The following is a 16,024-nucleotide window of genomic DNA, read 5'->3' as shown; positions in this document are numbered from 1 at the left end:
ACCTGCAGCTCCTGCGTGACAGCACTGATGTGGCAGCTTGACGACACTGTTTTTTTCCTCTGGCCTGGAAACATCTCTTCCTTCCTCTCCTTCCTCCATGTCCTACCATAACCATCATCTCCCACCCACAGCCTTTTAACACAAAGCCTCCTGATAATTATTTTACAGCACAGACAATATACTAAAGAATGCATAACTAGCCATGGAGCATCTGCCCTGTGTTGAACATCTCTGCCCTTCTGCACATCACCCTGAAAGCATCCTGATCGTCTCCCTTGTCCCACTGGAAACACACTTATTTCCAGCCAGTGTTTTCTTGTTAGGAAGTAAGACGGTAAGAAGTGAGGGAGGGAGGAACATATACCTAATAGCAAGGCAAACCTAGAGCTCCTTAAAGGAAAAAGCTTTCAGCTCTAAACCAGATGAGGATCTGGAAAAGATGTCCACAGTTACACTGCTAGACCTTGGGACATGTACAAAGCAGTCCAGGAGAAGTCCTGCAGGGCAAGTCTTCCAATGCAATGACGGCCCAACCCACCACCTTCCTTATCCTCACTTCACCTGAAGTTGACGGTGCTGTCATTAATCATATGCTTTTCAATGAAAAACAGAGAGAATTGCAAATCACACACAGGAGATAAGCAATCCATGTCAGCCTCTCCTGGGCTGGGCTTTTGAAAGCGTTTGACACAGTGTCCAAGAACAGAGATCTAATTTTAATTCGATTTCTTTTCCCATCCTTGGGAGACCATCTGTATTGTTTATCCCAATACTGGACATCTGTAACCACAGACATGTGGATATAAAAAATGAGCCACAGCAGGTATCAGATAATATACAAAGCCATTTCTCTCCCTCAGCTACTCTTCTTTATTCCTGGACTCCCTGCTTGAGCACTGCTGAACTCCAAGATCCTTGTCTTTCCCTGCCTGGGGGCCACAGGGCAGTGCAGAGGGAAAACAGAGACACAGATTATTATTCAAAATCTGTTCCTGTCCCCAAAGGGGATGGAGACGTGGGTTCAACACTGGGTCTGTCAGCAGTAACAGCTCTTTTGTAAAAATAAATAAATAAATAAAAATCCTCTTGGGATAATTAAGCAATAAAAACTCCCTAAGTCAGACTGGGTGTCTCCCTGTTACAGACAAGGAGCGAGACCGCTACCGAGTCGGTGATCCCAGAGGGATGCCCTCCACTGGCTCCGGTGCTCAGTGGACCCAGTCGCAAAGCTTTCAAAAGCACTTGAAAACACCTCCGCTACTCATACGCTGCAACTGATGCCTGTCAGGCTAACCAGCATTGTCTCATTGCATCTCGCATGCTCCCCTGTCATTCCAGATAGATATCCATCTGTTGGCTCTCATCTTAGACTGGGAAGTCTTTAGGGCAAGAACTATCAGTGCGCTCTGTGTTTCTACATTTTTTAGCACATAGGGGTCCTGCATCATGACCTGGTGGCTCCTAGGCAATGTGTTAATGCAAACAATTAACAGTCATTTGACAGTAGTAAAATACTCCCAAAAGGAAGATACACGGCAGCCTCCTAGGGCTCAGAGCAATACCCTGGGCAGGAAAACATATCTACGTTATTTCTAGCACATAAAGATCCAGGTTGTTGTGGACAACTATGGCGATACTCTACGTATGCCAGGAGGGAGGAGGCAACAAACTCTGCAAGAAGGCAGTGACTCTGCGAATGCTCCTTCCCTGCAGCCAGAAAACAGAGCGGCCTGACACAGCTGGCTCACAGTTCAGGCAAAGTCCAGCGGGCCAAATCTGATATGATGCCAGCTTATCACAGCAGCACAGAACCCTTCTCCAGGATTCACTTAAAACAAATGACCTACATTTCACCTATGGAATTCACTGCCCCAGGGGATTAGCAAGGCCATGGAAGAGCCAATCATGAAAATAATAAGGATATTATCTAGAGGTAATGTAACAAGTAGGAAAAGTTATAGGGAGGAGAAGCCACTGTATTTCAAGGCCTATGGCAGCCTCTAGCAGCGTGCAACTAAAAAAAACAAACAAACACAAACGAACAAACAAACAAACAAAAACAACTGCCTACCTCACATCACACAATTAAATACATAACTGCCCATTCCTGGCTCCTCTGCGTACAGGGAGCATTCTCCTGAAACGCAGAGCACAAGTGACTGAACAGTGAGACTGAAAGGGGCTTTGGTCCTATCGTCGCATCCTTGCGTTCCACGTACAAGGAGGAGACCGTACCTTGGTGCAATTGGCAGCTTTGGGCTCCAGGTCATTCAGGGTCACTAGCTCCCGCAGCAGGCTGCTCTCTTGGTAGCCTCCCTTCACTCCTCGCAGTTTGAAGTAAGCCTGAGATCGCTGGAGAATCAGCCTGAGGTTCACGGCAAACCCTGCCATGTCTATAGCAAAGGGGCGATGGGGGTCGAACACAGTTTTCCAGCCATAGACCTTCCCTGCAGCATTCACTTTGGGTGACTCATAGCGCAAGCCACCGACGAAGGCTACTGGCCACACTGACACCTTTCTGGTGCTGCGCATCTGGAGGCAAGGAGAGAGAAGGGTGTGGTGGGTGCACACAGAAGGATCAGTTACCTGCAACTTTCAACACACAAAACAGCACAACTCCAACTTGCTCACTGGCCTGAAGGAGAGGAATGCACTCAAACTTCAACCCGACCCCAAACCGCATCAGTGCTAAAGCTAAGAGCTGCATTATCTTCCCAGACACCCTCTGTGACTTGGACCAAGCCACAGAGCTCCTGCTCATTACTCACCCGTACCAGGATGCACATCCCTGGGTTGGAGAATGGTAGCAGAGCCGTTTGGAAAGCGGCAGCTAACAACTGCAATACTAGTGGACAACCACAGAGGCGAAGCATGAGTTTAGTACTAGGCACAAAGCTACCAATAATAAACATAACTGAGATTTAACAGTGGCTTTTTGTTCACAGGCCTTCAGAGCTGTGGGGCATCAGTCCTCCATGCGAACAGCTGGGGAAGCCAGGATACAGAGAAGGGAAGCAACGTTTCCAAGGCCACTTGGCAAACTGGGATTGGCAAATCTAGGAATAAAGGTATTTTCTCTGAAAGCTAAGGAGGTTGAGCTATAATCTTGATCTATGAGCCACAGTAAAGCTAAAAGAGTTTCTGGAGTGAAGCACCACAACTGTAGCCCACAACCTCAGGGACAGCCGAGAAGCACAGCCCCTCCGGAAGCCCCCTGCACACAGGACAGTGCTTTGGAGCTGGTCCTGCTACGCAAAGAAACAAGGTGAGATGCCTCTATTCCCTGTAGAGCCAACAGAAATAGGTAGGAACCTCCGGGGCACGCTTCAGATGCCTGCACCTGCCAACGCAAATGATTGGAATGCCAGTCCGTCTGCCCACCCCCAGTGCCCTGTCCCGTCCTGCTGGCAGGCTCAGCCTTGCTTTCTGCTCTTAGCCCAGGCTCTTAGATCAGGGATCTCCCAGAGCTAATCTCATCACTGCTAATTACAGCAAACGAGACCAGAAGAGCTCTGGCACTTGCCCTTCTGCATTAAACACATGCTAATGGCAGCCCCTGTCCACAGGGAACAATAGTGCATGTCTTCTGCATTTCACAGCACGTTTCATTGGCTCCATGTGACCTTAACTGCCGCTACATAGCAGAGAGAAGCCTCTACGAGCAAAGCACATGGGTGACCGAAGGAACCCTCCCTGCTTTATTAACGCGCAGTGTCTGTCTGAGGACGCTGCCAGAGCCAGCCTCAAAGGAGAGTGTGGAAGAAAGACATGCAGTCTGGATTTGCTTTCAGCTTCAAAAGTGTGTATATTCCTGTGGCTATCCAAGCTCAAGTGAAAGCCATCAGGGAAAGGAAAGGGGACACGTACAGAAGGAATAAACAGGAGATCCCTGCCATGAAAACTGGCAACTGGCGGGGGAAGGGGAAGAGGCAATACTCCTGCCTGGACCCTTGCTGCAAGAGCTCTGCCTTAGGAGACCAAGGCAACAAGTCATCTCTGAGCTGCGAGTCAGGTCAGGTACAGTATACATGGCACTATAAGACTGTCATGTGTCTGCAGACAGGGAAAGGCACAGGAGTTCATTTAGGGACCCCACAGGAGTCAAAACAGCACAGGAGGGAAAGCACAGGGGAACCTTCCTCTGCTCAAGTTTCCAAAAGACTTGAAAAATACTGCAATAAAGGAAGCATTATACTTGGTTTTAAAGAGGAGGATGTAACAGAGCTGAAGTGACAAAGGATAGTCCTGAGGAGGAAGCAACAAGTCAGAATCCTGGAGATCCAAGCTCAGTTCCCAGCTCTGTCAGAAACTCTCTACATGAGCAAGTCCCCTTCTTGTAGCGCCTCAGACCTACATCATGCTACAAAGAACAGTGAAAGCAGCCAGCTCACCATTATAAAAAACTGTGTGCAAAAAGGACTGAGATTGGGCCTTTTGAGAAAGAGCAACGCATCCTCAGAGTGCACACATTTCTGCTCTGCAAGAAGCAAGCGCTGTGGGTGCACAGACTGCACCTTTCTGGCCCCCTCAGTAAATCTGCATATCCCAAACACTGACAGGATTGTCAGGACGTGCTGAAATTCAGCCTGCCATCAAGGTTCCTGAAGGCGCAAATGTCCAGGCTGAGATCACAGCCCCATTTCCTGCTTAAAACAGCCCAAGAGACCATCCATGGTCTGCAGGAGGAAGAGTTGCAGGAGGAAGAGCTCTGGAGGGGGAGCGCTGCACACACCCCCTGGCAGAGAACAGCCCTGGAAGGCAGCGCACGAAGGGCTCTGCTCTTCTGGGCGGACAGGCAAGCCCTGACAAACGCACACTCCTCACGTGTGTGCCGCAACCCAGAGACAACCGCACAGAGCACCTCTGAATAAGATGTCCTGCAAGCGCTACGACTGCGCTGTCATCATTCAGGCATAACTCCAAAAGGGCACTTCTACCTCAGCTGGGGATCTGTGCAAAGCAGGTGCCAGGCCCTTGACAGCTACAGAATTTAACCAGCAAACACTCTGGGATGAGAGCAAACAAATGCAAAGAGCAAGCAAGGAGGAGAAACCCCAGGGACTCCTCAAACAAGAACAAACACGGATTAACAGACAGCCAAGTGCAGTGTGCCAGGGTGGAGGGTGGGGTGGAGAAGAAGGGTGGATAACATCAGATCAGGGACCAGCCTGAAATTCCCTCTGAGGTGGGGAGTGTGGGGAAGTGTGGCCAAGATTTCTCCTGTTAGACGGGCCCTTGTGTGCAGGCGCGCAGGACGGAAGGGGATGTCCCAACCCTAACAAGGCTCCCCACAGGGGAAGGCAGCTCCTCCCCAGCTGCTTTACAATAAAGACTAGCTGCACGTTGCTTTTGCTAGGATCTTACCAGCCAGACCCTGTCTTGAGATAACTTCCCCACATGAACATAAGCTTCCCTTTTGGGGAGAGAGAGATCTGGCTTGGGTTTCTGATGCTGAGGGGAAAGCTTCACTCCACTCTTCAAGGGAGTAACACAGCTAAGAGTACCAATTTACAGACACAGGGGTTGCGTCAGCAGTGGTAACCAGATCCTTTCAAATGCTGCAAATGCTTTAAAGGACTGGAGCCTGGATGTGCACCAGTGTGCCTCCTGAGTACATGCCACAGGATAAACCGGGGTCCCCGTTACTTTGCATGGGATGCCTTTGACGCTGGGAAAGGCATGCTTGGCAGCACTGCAGTCAAGCCCTGCAGAAAACTTCAGGGCAGTTGCGGTGAGATTGCAGCACAGATAGGACCGTCCCAGAGCTCAGGAGGGGATGCACAGAGCATCCCCCCAGCCCAGCACACAGCATCTCCTACGCACCACATGCCAATCTACAGTGTTCAGATGGGTGGGGATCCCCCAGCAGGGTCTTACCTCCTCAAAGAGTTCCAGGCTGTAGGTGTTATCATCATCAGCAAAATAAACAATCCCGGGCTGGCTGTTGTTTTTGTTAAAGGTCTCTCTGAGCCATCTCAGAGCAAGGTTCCTCTGCATGGTCCCCCGAGGGATGCGGGGATCCCTCATGTCTCCCCGCAGCTTGTAGTTGCGGGGCGTCTCCACATTGAGGTGCGTGTAGTTGAGCCCCGTGTCCCGCAGCAGCCGGGTGATGAGAGGCGTGCGCCGCTGCGAGTCCTCCACGAGGATCCAGTGCAGGTTTGGCACGTGCAGGAGGGTGTTGGCCAGGCGCGTCAGCTCTGCCTTCTGCACGGGCCGGCTGTAGGTGGGCGTAATAACGTGGATGGTGGGAAGGGTGTCTGACCACGGGGGTGGGCGGGTATAAACGTACTCTGTCCTCACCACCTCCACAATGTCCCGGTCCGACAAGCAGTATTCCTTGGAGTCCAAGCCTGCAGCGAGATCACGCCGGGAGTCACCACCATCATCTGAGCAAGGGTATGAGAGAAAGAAAAAGCAGCATGGACTCAGTCCTCCAACACCCCCAATCTGAGCCAGCAGGCTGCTTGCTATTTGCAGGAGGTCACCCTCACAGTTTGAGAGGAAAGGAAACAGGCTTGGAGGGAGGCTTGAATAAATAGGTACATGAATAAATAAAGGAATCAGGGACAAACACCCACGAGAAGAGAAGATCCTGCTGTTAGAAAACCAGCACCAATCAAGGCCTGAGAGCCCCGGATAATGCTGCAGCTGCGTGTTCAGAATGAGCAGCTTCGACAAGCACCCAGAAGAGACAGATTTGTACAGCAACTGGATCTAGAAAATGAAAACTGCAACTTGGATCCAGGATCTTCCATTCCTAAGGACTGCTTCAGTGCTTTGGGCACCATACTCAGCAGGGGCAGAACTCACAGCTCTGCACTGAGCACTGGAGCACCTGGATTGGGAAGTGGTGGAATAACTGGTGGAAAATACCAAGTTGGTGAAGCTCCCTCAGCAACATGGATTGTCCAGGACACTGCAGTACCCCACTATCCTCCTGATGGGCCTCGGATAGGGCAGGGAGAACGAGCGAAAGACTCACCCTTTAAATCCAGAATCAGAGAATAGAAATTAAAGTCTAATTGCAGGCTTTTTCCTACAGAGACTTTCACCTGCCTATGGCTAACCTCTCCTCAGAAAGGCCCTACCAATTTCTGAACATAACGGCCTGTTCAGTAGTGCAGGCAGGAACAACAAACAGTATTACACTGGCAAACAGTGCGTGGGATACACTGATCCAAACATATAAAACCCTTGCAAAAAGAGACTTGTTCACAATCGGCTCAAGGAAAAACATTCATATCTTTGTGATTTTTCCCGGGTGTGACTTTCACACCACTGCAGGCCAGCAGGAATACCACAGTCTGTATACAGTTAGGGACTGGCAGGGATAAAGGGGCAGCAGGGTATAAACCGGCTGCTCTCTAGTGGGCACATAATACTGTGAGCCTTAGATTTTGCAAAACCAGCTACTACAAGGCGCTTCTAATGAGAAAACAAACAAGAGCAGACTGACACTAGCTCTGACCAGCAAGGTACTTCCTATGTCTTTTTCATAGCGTTATTCTTCCAGCAGCACAGACATTGATACCAGCACCTGATCTGAATGAAGGCCCCAGACTCCACAGCATAGGAGGGAGGATGGGGAGCAAGTTGCCCTGCAAATGTTGGGATTGGGCTCTATATAAGATAAAGCATATCTGCATTACACAGCACAGCTCTCTGAAAGCATCAGACACTGGAATCAAATCAAAAATAAAACTGCAAAATACACTGGACACAGACACAAATGTAATTAGCCAGGATGGTGCTTGACTGGGACATCTGAGATTGTTTGCGATCCCCTGCAGGTCAGACTCTCAGCTGTAAATCCTGGCCCACGTAACCACTGCCACTGTGCTCACTGCTGTATAGATGCACATCTCTTTTTCAGCACTTGCTATCAAAGAATCTCAGAAATGCATTAGAGGTACAAAACCATTTATCCTGAGAGCTCTCAGGCTGGTCTCTATCGCCACTTGTTTTCCACTGAGGGCTCAGAGAGGCACAGGCCAAGGAAGTGTCTTACCAAGGTTGTCAGCAAGTTCAGGACTGAGCCAGAGCAGAGCAGTCTCTGTGCTGTAACTTCAAAGTCCAGGGTCATTCACAAAAACAGCTCCTAGTTTTCAGGACATTGAGTCAAACTCCTGACCTTTTTGACAGCATATTCTTAGTAGTCTTTCAAGCCTTATTCTGGAGCCCAGTGGATCCTTCATCCTCTGAACAACTGTCCAGCTTCCAGAGGGGATCACAGGCAACTTTCCCTCAAGAGCTGCCCAAAGCCTTGTGGGTGACTGTCAGTCAAGAGACCTCCGGGGGAAAGGTAAAACCACTCAGGACAGACTCTGAGCTTCTAACAACTTAAAACACACATCACACTGTTCAGCGAAAGGAGAAGCAACAGTGGAGGATGAGTGTGAACATTAAAAGGAAACAGGGAGAGCATCTCCCAGAAAAAGGGCCCGGAGAAAGGGAAATGAACCGGCCTCCTTCCGAACAGACAAGCCTCCCCAGGCTGCACCGCCTGCAGTGGTAGCCAGCAGGAGGGCGGAACCAAGAGCAAGGACTGTGGCAGGTAGCATGGCTTCTTCCTGCCCCCAGGCACTCTCACAGCCCTTGGATATCGCTGCTATGCTGAAGACTTCATAAAAACTAGGACTCTTTCGGCCAGAGAGGATCCTCTACCGCTTCCTGCACTCATCTGCTACGGGCCAGAGCTCTATTTAACACTTTGTGCAACAGGTATGCTGGAAGCTGACTCTCTCATAGCATTTTAACTCCAAACCATCAGGAAGGATGCTGGTGCTTACTACATGCTTTCCCCTTCAAGACAAGAGAACCGGTTTGCTGCTCTCCTGCAGACACTTGAAAAATGCTCTTTGCCTTGTCTCTCACAGAGGGGCTGTCTTAAGCAGCAGCTTTGCTTCCTCTGCTCTTTTTATTGCAGCCTTCCTACTGGACTAACTTCTTTGCAGCACATTGCAAAAGCCAGCAGAAAGGGACTTCTCTCTTATAGATCATCAGGGAACAAAGAAAAGCATCTTCCTTCAGTGCTCTCTCCCACTGATTCTGGATTTAGGCCCTGAAGAGCTCTCCAAGTGCAGTGACCACGTCCCATGGCTTGGAGGCTGCCATCTCTGAAGAACCCCTGTAAGCCCTGGGCTATGCCTACAGCAGAAGTGGGGAGCCTTCTGCATGCGCATGGGCTGGGAGCTGAGATGAGCGTGGCTGCCGTGGAGAAATGGAATGAGAAAGGAGATGAGGACGAGGGAGGGATGCACAGATTTGGCATGGGCTGGTTTGGTTTCTCTCACCCTTGTGCACTGCAAGTAGTGGAGCAATGGTGCTCTGGTGCCAGACGGTGATTAGTAGTGTCCAGGGCAGAACTATCAGCACGATAGCCAGGATGTCCCGTCTCTTCGGCATCTCCAAGACTGACTGGACCCACAGCTCCTCATTACCTGACAGTGAAAACCCCAGAGACAGAACAGCAGAGCACATGGAGAAAAGAAATAAATGGGCAAGAAGGAACGAGGACAGAGAGAGAGAACGCGAGAGAGGGAGAGAGCAGCGAAGGTGACACGACTCGTAGGTCTTACCAGTGCTTACAACCCACCCATTGCAGAAGCAGGTTTGGAGTGGCCTCGGCTATTGGGACCAGGAGCAGGAGGGCACTTTTACAGGATGCTGCTGGAGCTGCCAGCGGGAGCCTCAGGGACCCATTTGGAAGGAAGCCTGCAACACAAAGCAAAGGCGAATAAGCAGAGGAAAGTCCTAGCGAGTTGCTCCGTGGAGCTCACAAATCCTCCTCAAAAGGAACAATCCAAACAGCAGCAGTGAGCCACAGAAGTGTCTCCCCACCCTCCAGGAGAGATGCCTCCTTGTTGTCCAGGGCCTTGCTTTCCCTTTCATCCACTTGCCAAGCAAGGCCCCTGCTTCAGCCAAGCAAAAACTGCTTGGTGCCCCGTGTCTGAAGCATCCCCCCACAGAATAGGACCCTTCATCCTCAGAGCATCCACAAGCCAGTCAGGCCTCACAATGCCACTCGCTACGCCCAAGCCCCTAAGCAGAAATGGAGACCAAAATGACTACATTACTTGTCTGACACTCAGCAAGTGCTCTGTGCTTGCTCTGACCCCTAGACCCTCTCCCTCCTGTAGACAAAGCACTCTGCAAGCAGAGAAGAGACTGCTCCTGCGCTCTCGGGGTTTGGCTCCAATAAAGTTAGTGCCTCTGTGTTTTGCCCTTCACTGTAATCCCCCAGCTCTGACCATCCTGACAGCAGCTTTGATGCAGCAAATTTCAGCTCAGGCTTCCAATGGCCAGTTCGGATTCATTTCTTCTACCTCAGATGAATTGCAACTGGAGTATATTAAACTGCCACAATGGCTTAGTTTGATTCAATACAAGCACATACAAGATTTAAACAGACTGTATTTTATCCAAGTATCTTGGCAAGGAATGTATATCACTTAGCAGGGACATGCACGGTGGACAGTTTGCAAACATGGGTAGCAGTTTAGTACCACTGTTCCCATGTGGGGGAACACATTAGCCTGCTGCTTAAAGCACCGCATTGGAGACGTGGGAGAACCCAGGGAATACGGCAGGGAGGCTGGCTGTGGGGCAGCAAGAAGAGCACTGATCTCCCACACAGCATTGCCTCTAGCTGGCTATTCATTTGCCCTCATTACAGCACTCTGGAAAACATTGTTTTCCCCCGCTTCAATCAGAGGGGAGCTCCTCAAGCCTGGGCCACAGATATGATGTGTACAGTGGCTGCATTGCAAATGCTCTTCCTGAGACCCTTGAAGCTTGCTTTTTCTTAGTTGTGCAGGGCAGCCAGGCAGACATCCAGGTTCAAATCCTTGATTAGGCCAACGCAAGGTACAGCTAGTGAGTGTGAAGAGAGAGAGTCTCCTGGAAGTGCCCAGAAGAAACAACAACAAAATCAACCACCAAACATATTCGGTTCTGCTGGGAACCAGATTTCCTTCTCTCCATTAAGGGTAGCCAGCAGGAAAGGTTTTCCACAGCCCAAGAACATGTTCTGTGCAGCCAGACAACCTGCAGACTTTCAAGGAAATACCTACTGGCAATGTGGATTTGTCTTTATTTTTTCAAAACTAGAGAAAGCAGCCTCATCCAGACAAAATGAACGACAGAGGAAGAGGAGGAATTGTTCCAGCAAACATCATCCTTCTGCTCCATCCCAGTCCAGCTCCTAGGGCCAGAGAGATCCTGCTGGCCTCACACTGCCAGAGCACACAGTGCCCTCAGGAAAGAGCATCTGGCCTCATCCTTGCTGTCCCTGCAGTTGCTGTCAGTGCCTGAACGGAGGGCATGAGCACTGGCATCCTCTCCGAATCCCCTTATAAAGCCAGAACACGTCCTTTGAGCATCCCTGTAGGGCAGAATCACAAGAGGCAGCTCTGAAAGGACTCAACACCTTGCCTGGTAAAGCACCTTTGCTGCGAATGCACCAGCTAATGGATGGTGCTACTGGAAAGGGGGTGGGAAGAAATGACATGCTAAAAGAATTGCTCAGAGTCAATTCACAGCAGCTGGTGGGCTGCCACAGTGGGCCGGCATGCATTATAAATGCCCTGTTTGTCAAGGACAGCTTCCTCTAAATCCAGTGCTCTTACCTTAAGGATGCCTTTTCCCTGTCTCCTGCCAATCCAGACTCAAATTGCCAGCATCCTCCCAGAAGACAGGCTGGACTTCATAAGATGGAAAAGTGGCACCTTGGGATGGGATGCTACACTGATTTCTGTCCCATCAACACAAGGGAAAATGAGCAGGCTCCAATGATTTGCGCGTTGGTCTCTTCAGCATCGATTCCTTTTAATTTGCTACAGAGCATTTAGCCGCTCCCCAGTCAATCATCTGTTACTTTGGTGCTCCAGCTGCCAAGGGCCAACACAGCCAGCTTATGCCCCAGCAGAGAGAGCTGTTGGCTCTGCGTTGCAGCTCTGCTCGGGCAGGCAGCAGAGCACTCCCAGGGCCTGCGCTCTCTGCCATGGGAACGCTTCCTCCCCTAGTCTTCCTGGGGCCGCTGAACGCTGAAATGCTGAGCTCCCTTACACCATCGGCAGTTCTGGGTTGCGGCTATGAACTGAATAGCCTGTGTGCAGTGGCCGTAATTAATGCTCCCTTCCTTACACAGCATGCTCCACATGCCCACAGGGACACAGCCCCAGTATGGATCTGAATCGCAGATGGCGACGGTCAGCTGGGGGTGCACGTGGAGCCCAGACTGCAGCGTGACCCACACCGCAACTGCTGACCCACACCTTGGCACCCCGAGCTGCCTGTCGGCATCCACAGGGTGCCGCGTACTCTGCTGTGCAGCACAGACATTGCGCGCTGTTAATTCATGAAGCAATTTGATTTTATTGATGACCCTGAGAAGCCTGACTGAAGGACACCGTAAGAATTCTCTTGGGGCTGCTGCGAGCGCTGTGAAATCTGGATCCAAATGAAGTGTTTCAAGGCCATCCCAACACACGCTAATACAACTGAGGGCATCAGTGGCAAGCGACACTGGTTCTCTGCACAACAAAGCCATGCTCCTGTCTCAACATCAGATGTTAATACTGCAGAGGATGAAATCCATTTTCTGCTACGAACAACAGCAGCTAAGAAATACACGGCCACTTAAGATTTTACACTGCTGATGACAGAATTCACAGCTTCACAGCCCAAAACAGAAGGCTCGCCCCTTGCCATCAAAGCTGAACAATGCTCTTCATTGCTGTTTATGGCAGAAGTAAGGGTAGCCAAAAGCTATTCTAGGGAAAAATTAAACTCTTCTTCAAAGCATTGGCTCTCCCACTGCCCCATAATAATACCACTCTCTTTTTCCCATTGAAAAAGTTCAAAACTAACACTAGCTTTGTTCAGATGGTCCTTTCTAGGTTTTTGCTATCTCCTTCTCCACCGGGAAAAGAAGGAGGGGAACAAAATTTAAATGTGAATTAATTAAAAAGCACAAACTCCATTTCCTACCACAGAAAACATAAACATTATTTTTTAGGTTTGAAAATGAAAGCAAAATATATAAATTGCCAGCTCAAAAGCAAAGGATTTTTGGTCAAAATATTTCAAAAGCAAAGGTGTTTTGCATAGTTTGGAAAGATTCTCTTTGCCAGAAACGTATTTTGACAGGCTGCAAGCACAGGGTCTATACCACATTGTGGAAGAGATTTCACATCCTCCGGCAGAGGGCAATGGTGTCAAGGCATGACAATATTAAAAGGGCACTCATCTAATAAAAACGCCTTAATAAATCCTGGAGCCATGTGTTAGTAACGTGTTGGATTATTAAACTCTGAAGGTTCTTTTTTTAAATCAAGTTAATTGGCGTCGACTCTGCCACTTACTGTAGGAAACACTGATTTGATCTGCAGTCTGGCTTATAGTCAGTTTTACCTTCTCGCTTCCTTTGGGGCTGATCAGCCCCATGTCGTTTCTTATTGGTTTTCCCACATTGAAAAGAAGTGATTTAGAAGATGTTGAACTAAAAAATTGTTTTAATTGAGTTTGTATATATTCATAAATCAAAGTGAAAAAACTGTCTAGATTTAAAAGAAACACACAAAAGACCCAAACATTTCCTCGTATTACAAAAACAGCCAGGAAATACCAAACAACAAAGCCAAGTCCCAAAACAAAAGCTTCAGCAGGAAAATAAACACTCATACAGATAGATACAAAGACACAAAGTGTATCCTCACTAGTAGCTTTCACCCCTGGCAAAGCAACCCCTAAACCAAACAGGGTTTCAACTCGGCAATAACTGCGAGCTCTGCTCCCGGCCGGACAGCGATGCAGGACGGGCACAGGCCACCGCCGGTCCCCCTGCCCGGCCCACTCAGGGCTCTGGGCAGCTGGGCCACAACCCCTGCAACCGAAAAAGCTCTGCTGACCTCCCCTACACGTCTTATGTGCCTGAGCCAATCATCTTGCATAGAAAGTGACTGTGAGCATGCGAAAATTAAGCAGGTAAACTAAAGGATCACTTCCCACGCTACGGACCGCACTGAGCTCGTTTCCCAGTGCCCCTAGGCTGCAATGGGAACGGAGCGGCAGGCGCCGAGCCGCGGCCTCTGAGGGCATGCAGGCATCCCCTCGCACCCCCAAAAACAGCTCCACACCCCTGAGGAGCAGCAAGAGTGCTCACAGCCCAGACACAAACCTGATTTCGTCCCACATAAACATTTCCCTTTTATCAGCATCTAGGGATTACAAAACATCTCTTCCAAAGCATCAGTTTTACAGCACCCCTGTGAACACACGGAGAAGCGCTGTCATGCCCATTTTTCAGGTGAGGAAGCTGAGGCACAGAGCAATTAAGGTTTTCCTTTGCAATCACATAGGCACTGGGGAAGCGGCTCTGCTGCCGGGCTCCGGCCTGGCACAGTCGCGCATAGGCGCGCCGGCGGCTGGCTCCTGGTGCTCGTGCTCAGCCCTGCGCCTCCACACCGCACGGTGGGGGCACCGGCACAGAAAACCTTCTCTCTGAGATTTTGGTATTTGGCAGAAAAGGCTTGTAAAGCACAGGCTAAAAATAAAGACAGCAATAAAAGCCTCTTGCTCGTTAATTACTCTGTAAGCCATTACTGCCTAAAAACCCCATAACTTTAATGGGGGCTATTATAAGTATAGTAGCAAAACTGTGGAGCTAATTACTGTGTAGTTATTAAGCAGAACAGAACGGGCATGCTTTCCTTTAAAGGAGCCAGAACTGAGAAAAGAGAGAAGTAATGAGCATGCAGAATTGCTTATTCTTTGAGGATTTAATCAGAGGTGGTAACTTCAACCTCAGGTTTTCCCAAGTTACAGGAGAAAAGGGCAGAGACTTTGCAGCCCTGCTCTCCCAGCAGACTGCACAACGCAGAATGGGGGAATGCACCATCTTCTAGCTAGAGCTGATCTGCACAACACAAAGCTCAGGAAAGGGAGTGAAAATGATTCAGAAATGTTTCAGTGCACCATTACCACTCTGCCAGCTGGAGGAGAATCAGATCCATCCACGCAAATCGAAGCAGCTACCTATTACTCTATCAGGTGTCAGCAGTGCTGAGCCACTGCTGACTGGGTCTGTGATGGATGGTGAGGTTTTGCACCACCTCTCTAAAGCTCAGAACTGTGAACAAAGCGAACACAGGCAAACACACCATTTATAATGGCGCCCGCTCAGCAAAATGCTTGCAAGCTTATTTAAAGAACCGCAACTCAATGCTTCAGGCACAGGCTTTGCTGAATAGGGCCCCAGGCAGGCCTGTCTCTAAGCTTGGTACAACGGTAACAGAACTCAGACTAGCATTTTGCCTTGGACCCTCTGTTAGGGGAAAATAGAAGGTCTCAACAGTGAGATACATCCTTCAATACAGATGATCACAGTCTGCAATTCATTTGGACTTTATCTTTCCTGCTCATATGAAGCCCCGGGAGCTGTTGGTGCTAGACAAATCACTATTTGTTCTTCCCCAGGGACCGGAGCATGCATTCTGCCTTGCCTCACAGCCCGAACCTCTGCAGGGATGTCTACAACACGCTCTGTCATCGCCCACATCACAGCACCCGCCGGCGCTCATGGATTTTTCGGTGCTGCTCAGAAGCAATCCACTTCCGGCCTTGCAGGGAGCTCTGCAGATCTGCGCTGAGGTGCAGCAGCTGCAGCCAGCTATGGACTCAGAGGCAAAGGCAATCCTCATCTGCAGTGAGGTGCAGCAGAGTTGTGCTGGGGAACAGCAACAGCATACCAAGGGGGCTGTGGGGGAAAGCCAAGGTGTCCTGTACACGTGGGAACCATCTGCAGAGTTGTTCGAACACAGGAGGTAGAAAGCATTTGCCAGATTAACTTCCAGGAAAATGCACCACTTTGGCATCCCTTCCAGAGGTGAGTGCTCACTGCAGGAAAACCACAGTATTGCAAAGAAATTGCATGACAAATCCGCACGCTGACTGTCTGCGAACACTGGGAGGGGCCCGCAGCCTTTCTGTTGTCCTTGCTCACTAATACCCCGTTGTCTCCGCT

At 49.7% G+C, this 16,024-nt stretch overlaps 1 protein-coding gene across 6 annotated transcripts in view; it reads right to left on the bottom strand.

Moving 5' to 3' along the window:
• B3GAT1 (beta-1,3-glucuronyltransferase 1) overlaps positions 1-16,024 on the bottom strand; it is a 41,893-nt gene that overhangs the window by 8,962 nt on the left and 16,907 nt on the right. The window contains exons 2-5 of one of the 6 annotated variants that reach the window (XM_026099236.2): positions 9,579-9,714; positions 9,294-9,440; positions 5,878-6,386; positions 2,236-2,532 (exon numbers count right to left, since the gene is read on the bottom strand). In XM_026099236.2, coding sequence (XP_025955021.1) covers positions 2,236-2,532; positions 5,878-6,386; positions 9,294-9,405 — 918 coding nt within the window. In that variant the 5' untranslated portion in view covers positions 9,406-9,440; positions 9,579-9,714. Of the gene's footprint in view, positions 1-2,235; positions 2,533-5,877; positions 6,387-9,293; positions 9,532-9,578; positions 9,715-16,024 lie in introns of those variants that run through there. The other 5 variants (XM_026099234.2, XM_026099235.2, XM_026099238.2 and 2 more) reach the window with 5 other exon arrangements.

The sequence above is a fragment of the Dromaius novaehollandiae genome, chromosome 21 (assembly GCF_036370855.1).
Source record: "Dromaius novaehollandiae isolate bDroNov1 chromosome 21, bDroNov1.hap1, whole genome shotgun sequence".
Taxonomy (NCBI): domain Eukaryota; kingdom Metazoa; phylum Chordata; class Aves; order Casuariiformes; family Dromaiidae; genus Dromaius; species Dromaius novaehollandiae.
Note: the sequence above shows the minus strand (reverse complement) of the source record. Positions and strands in the feature narration are given on the sequence as shown.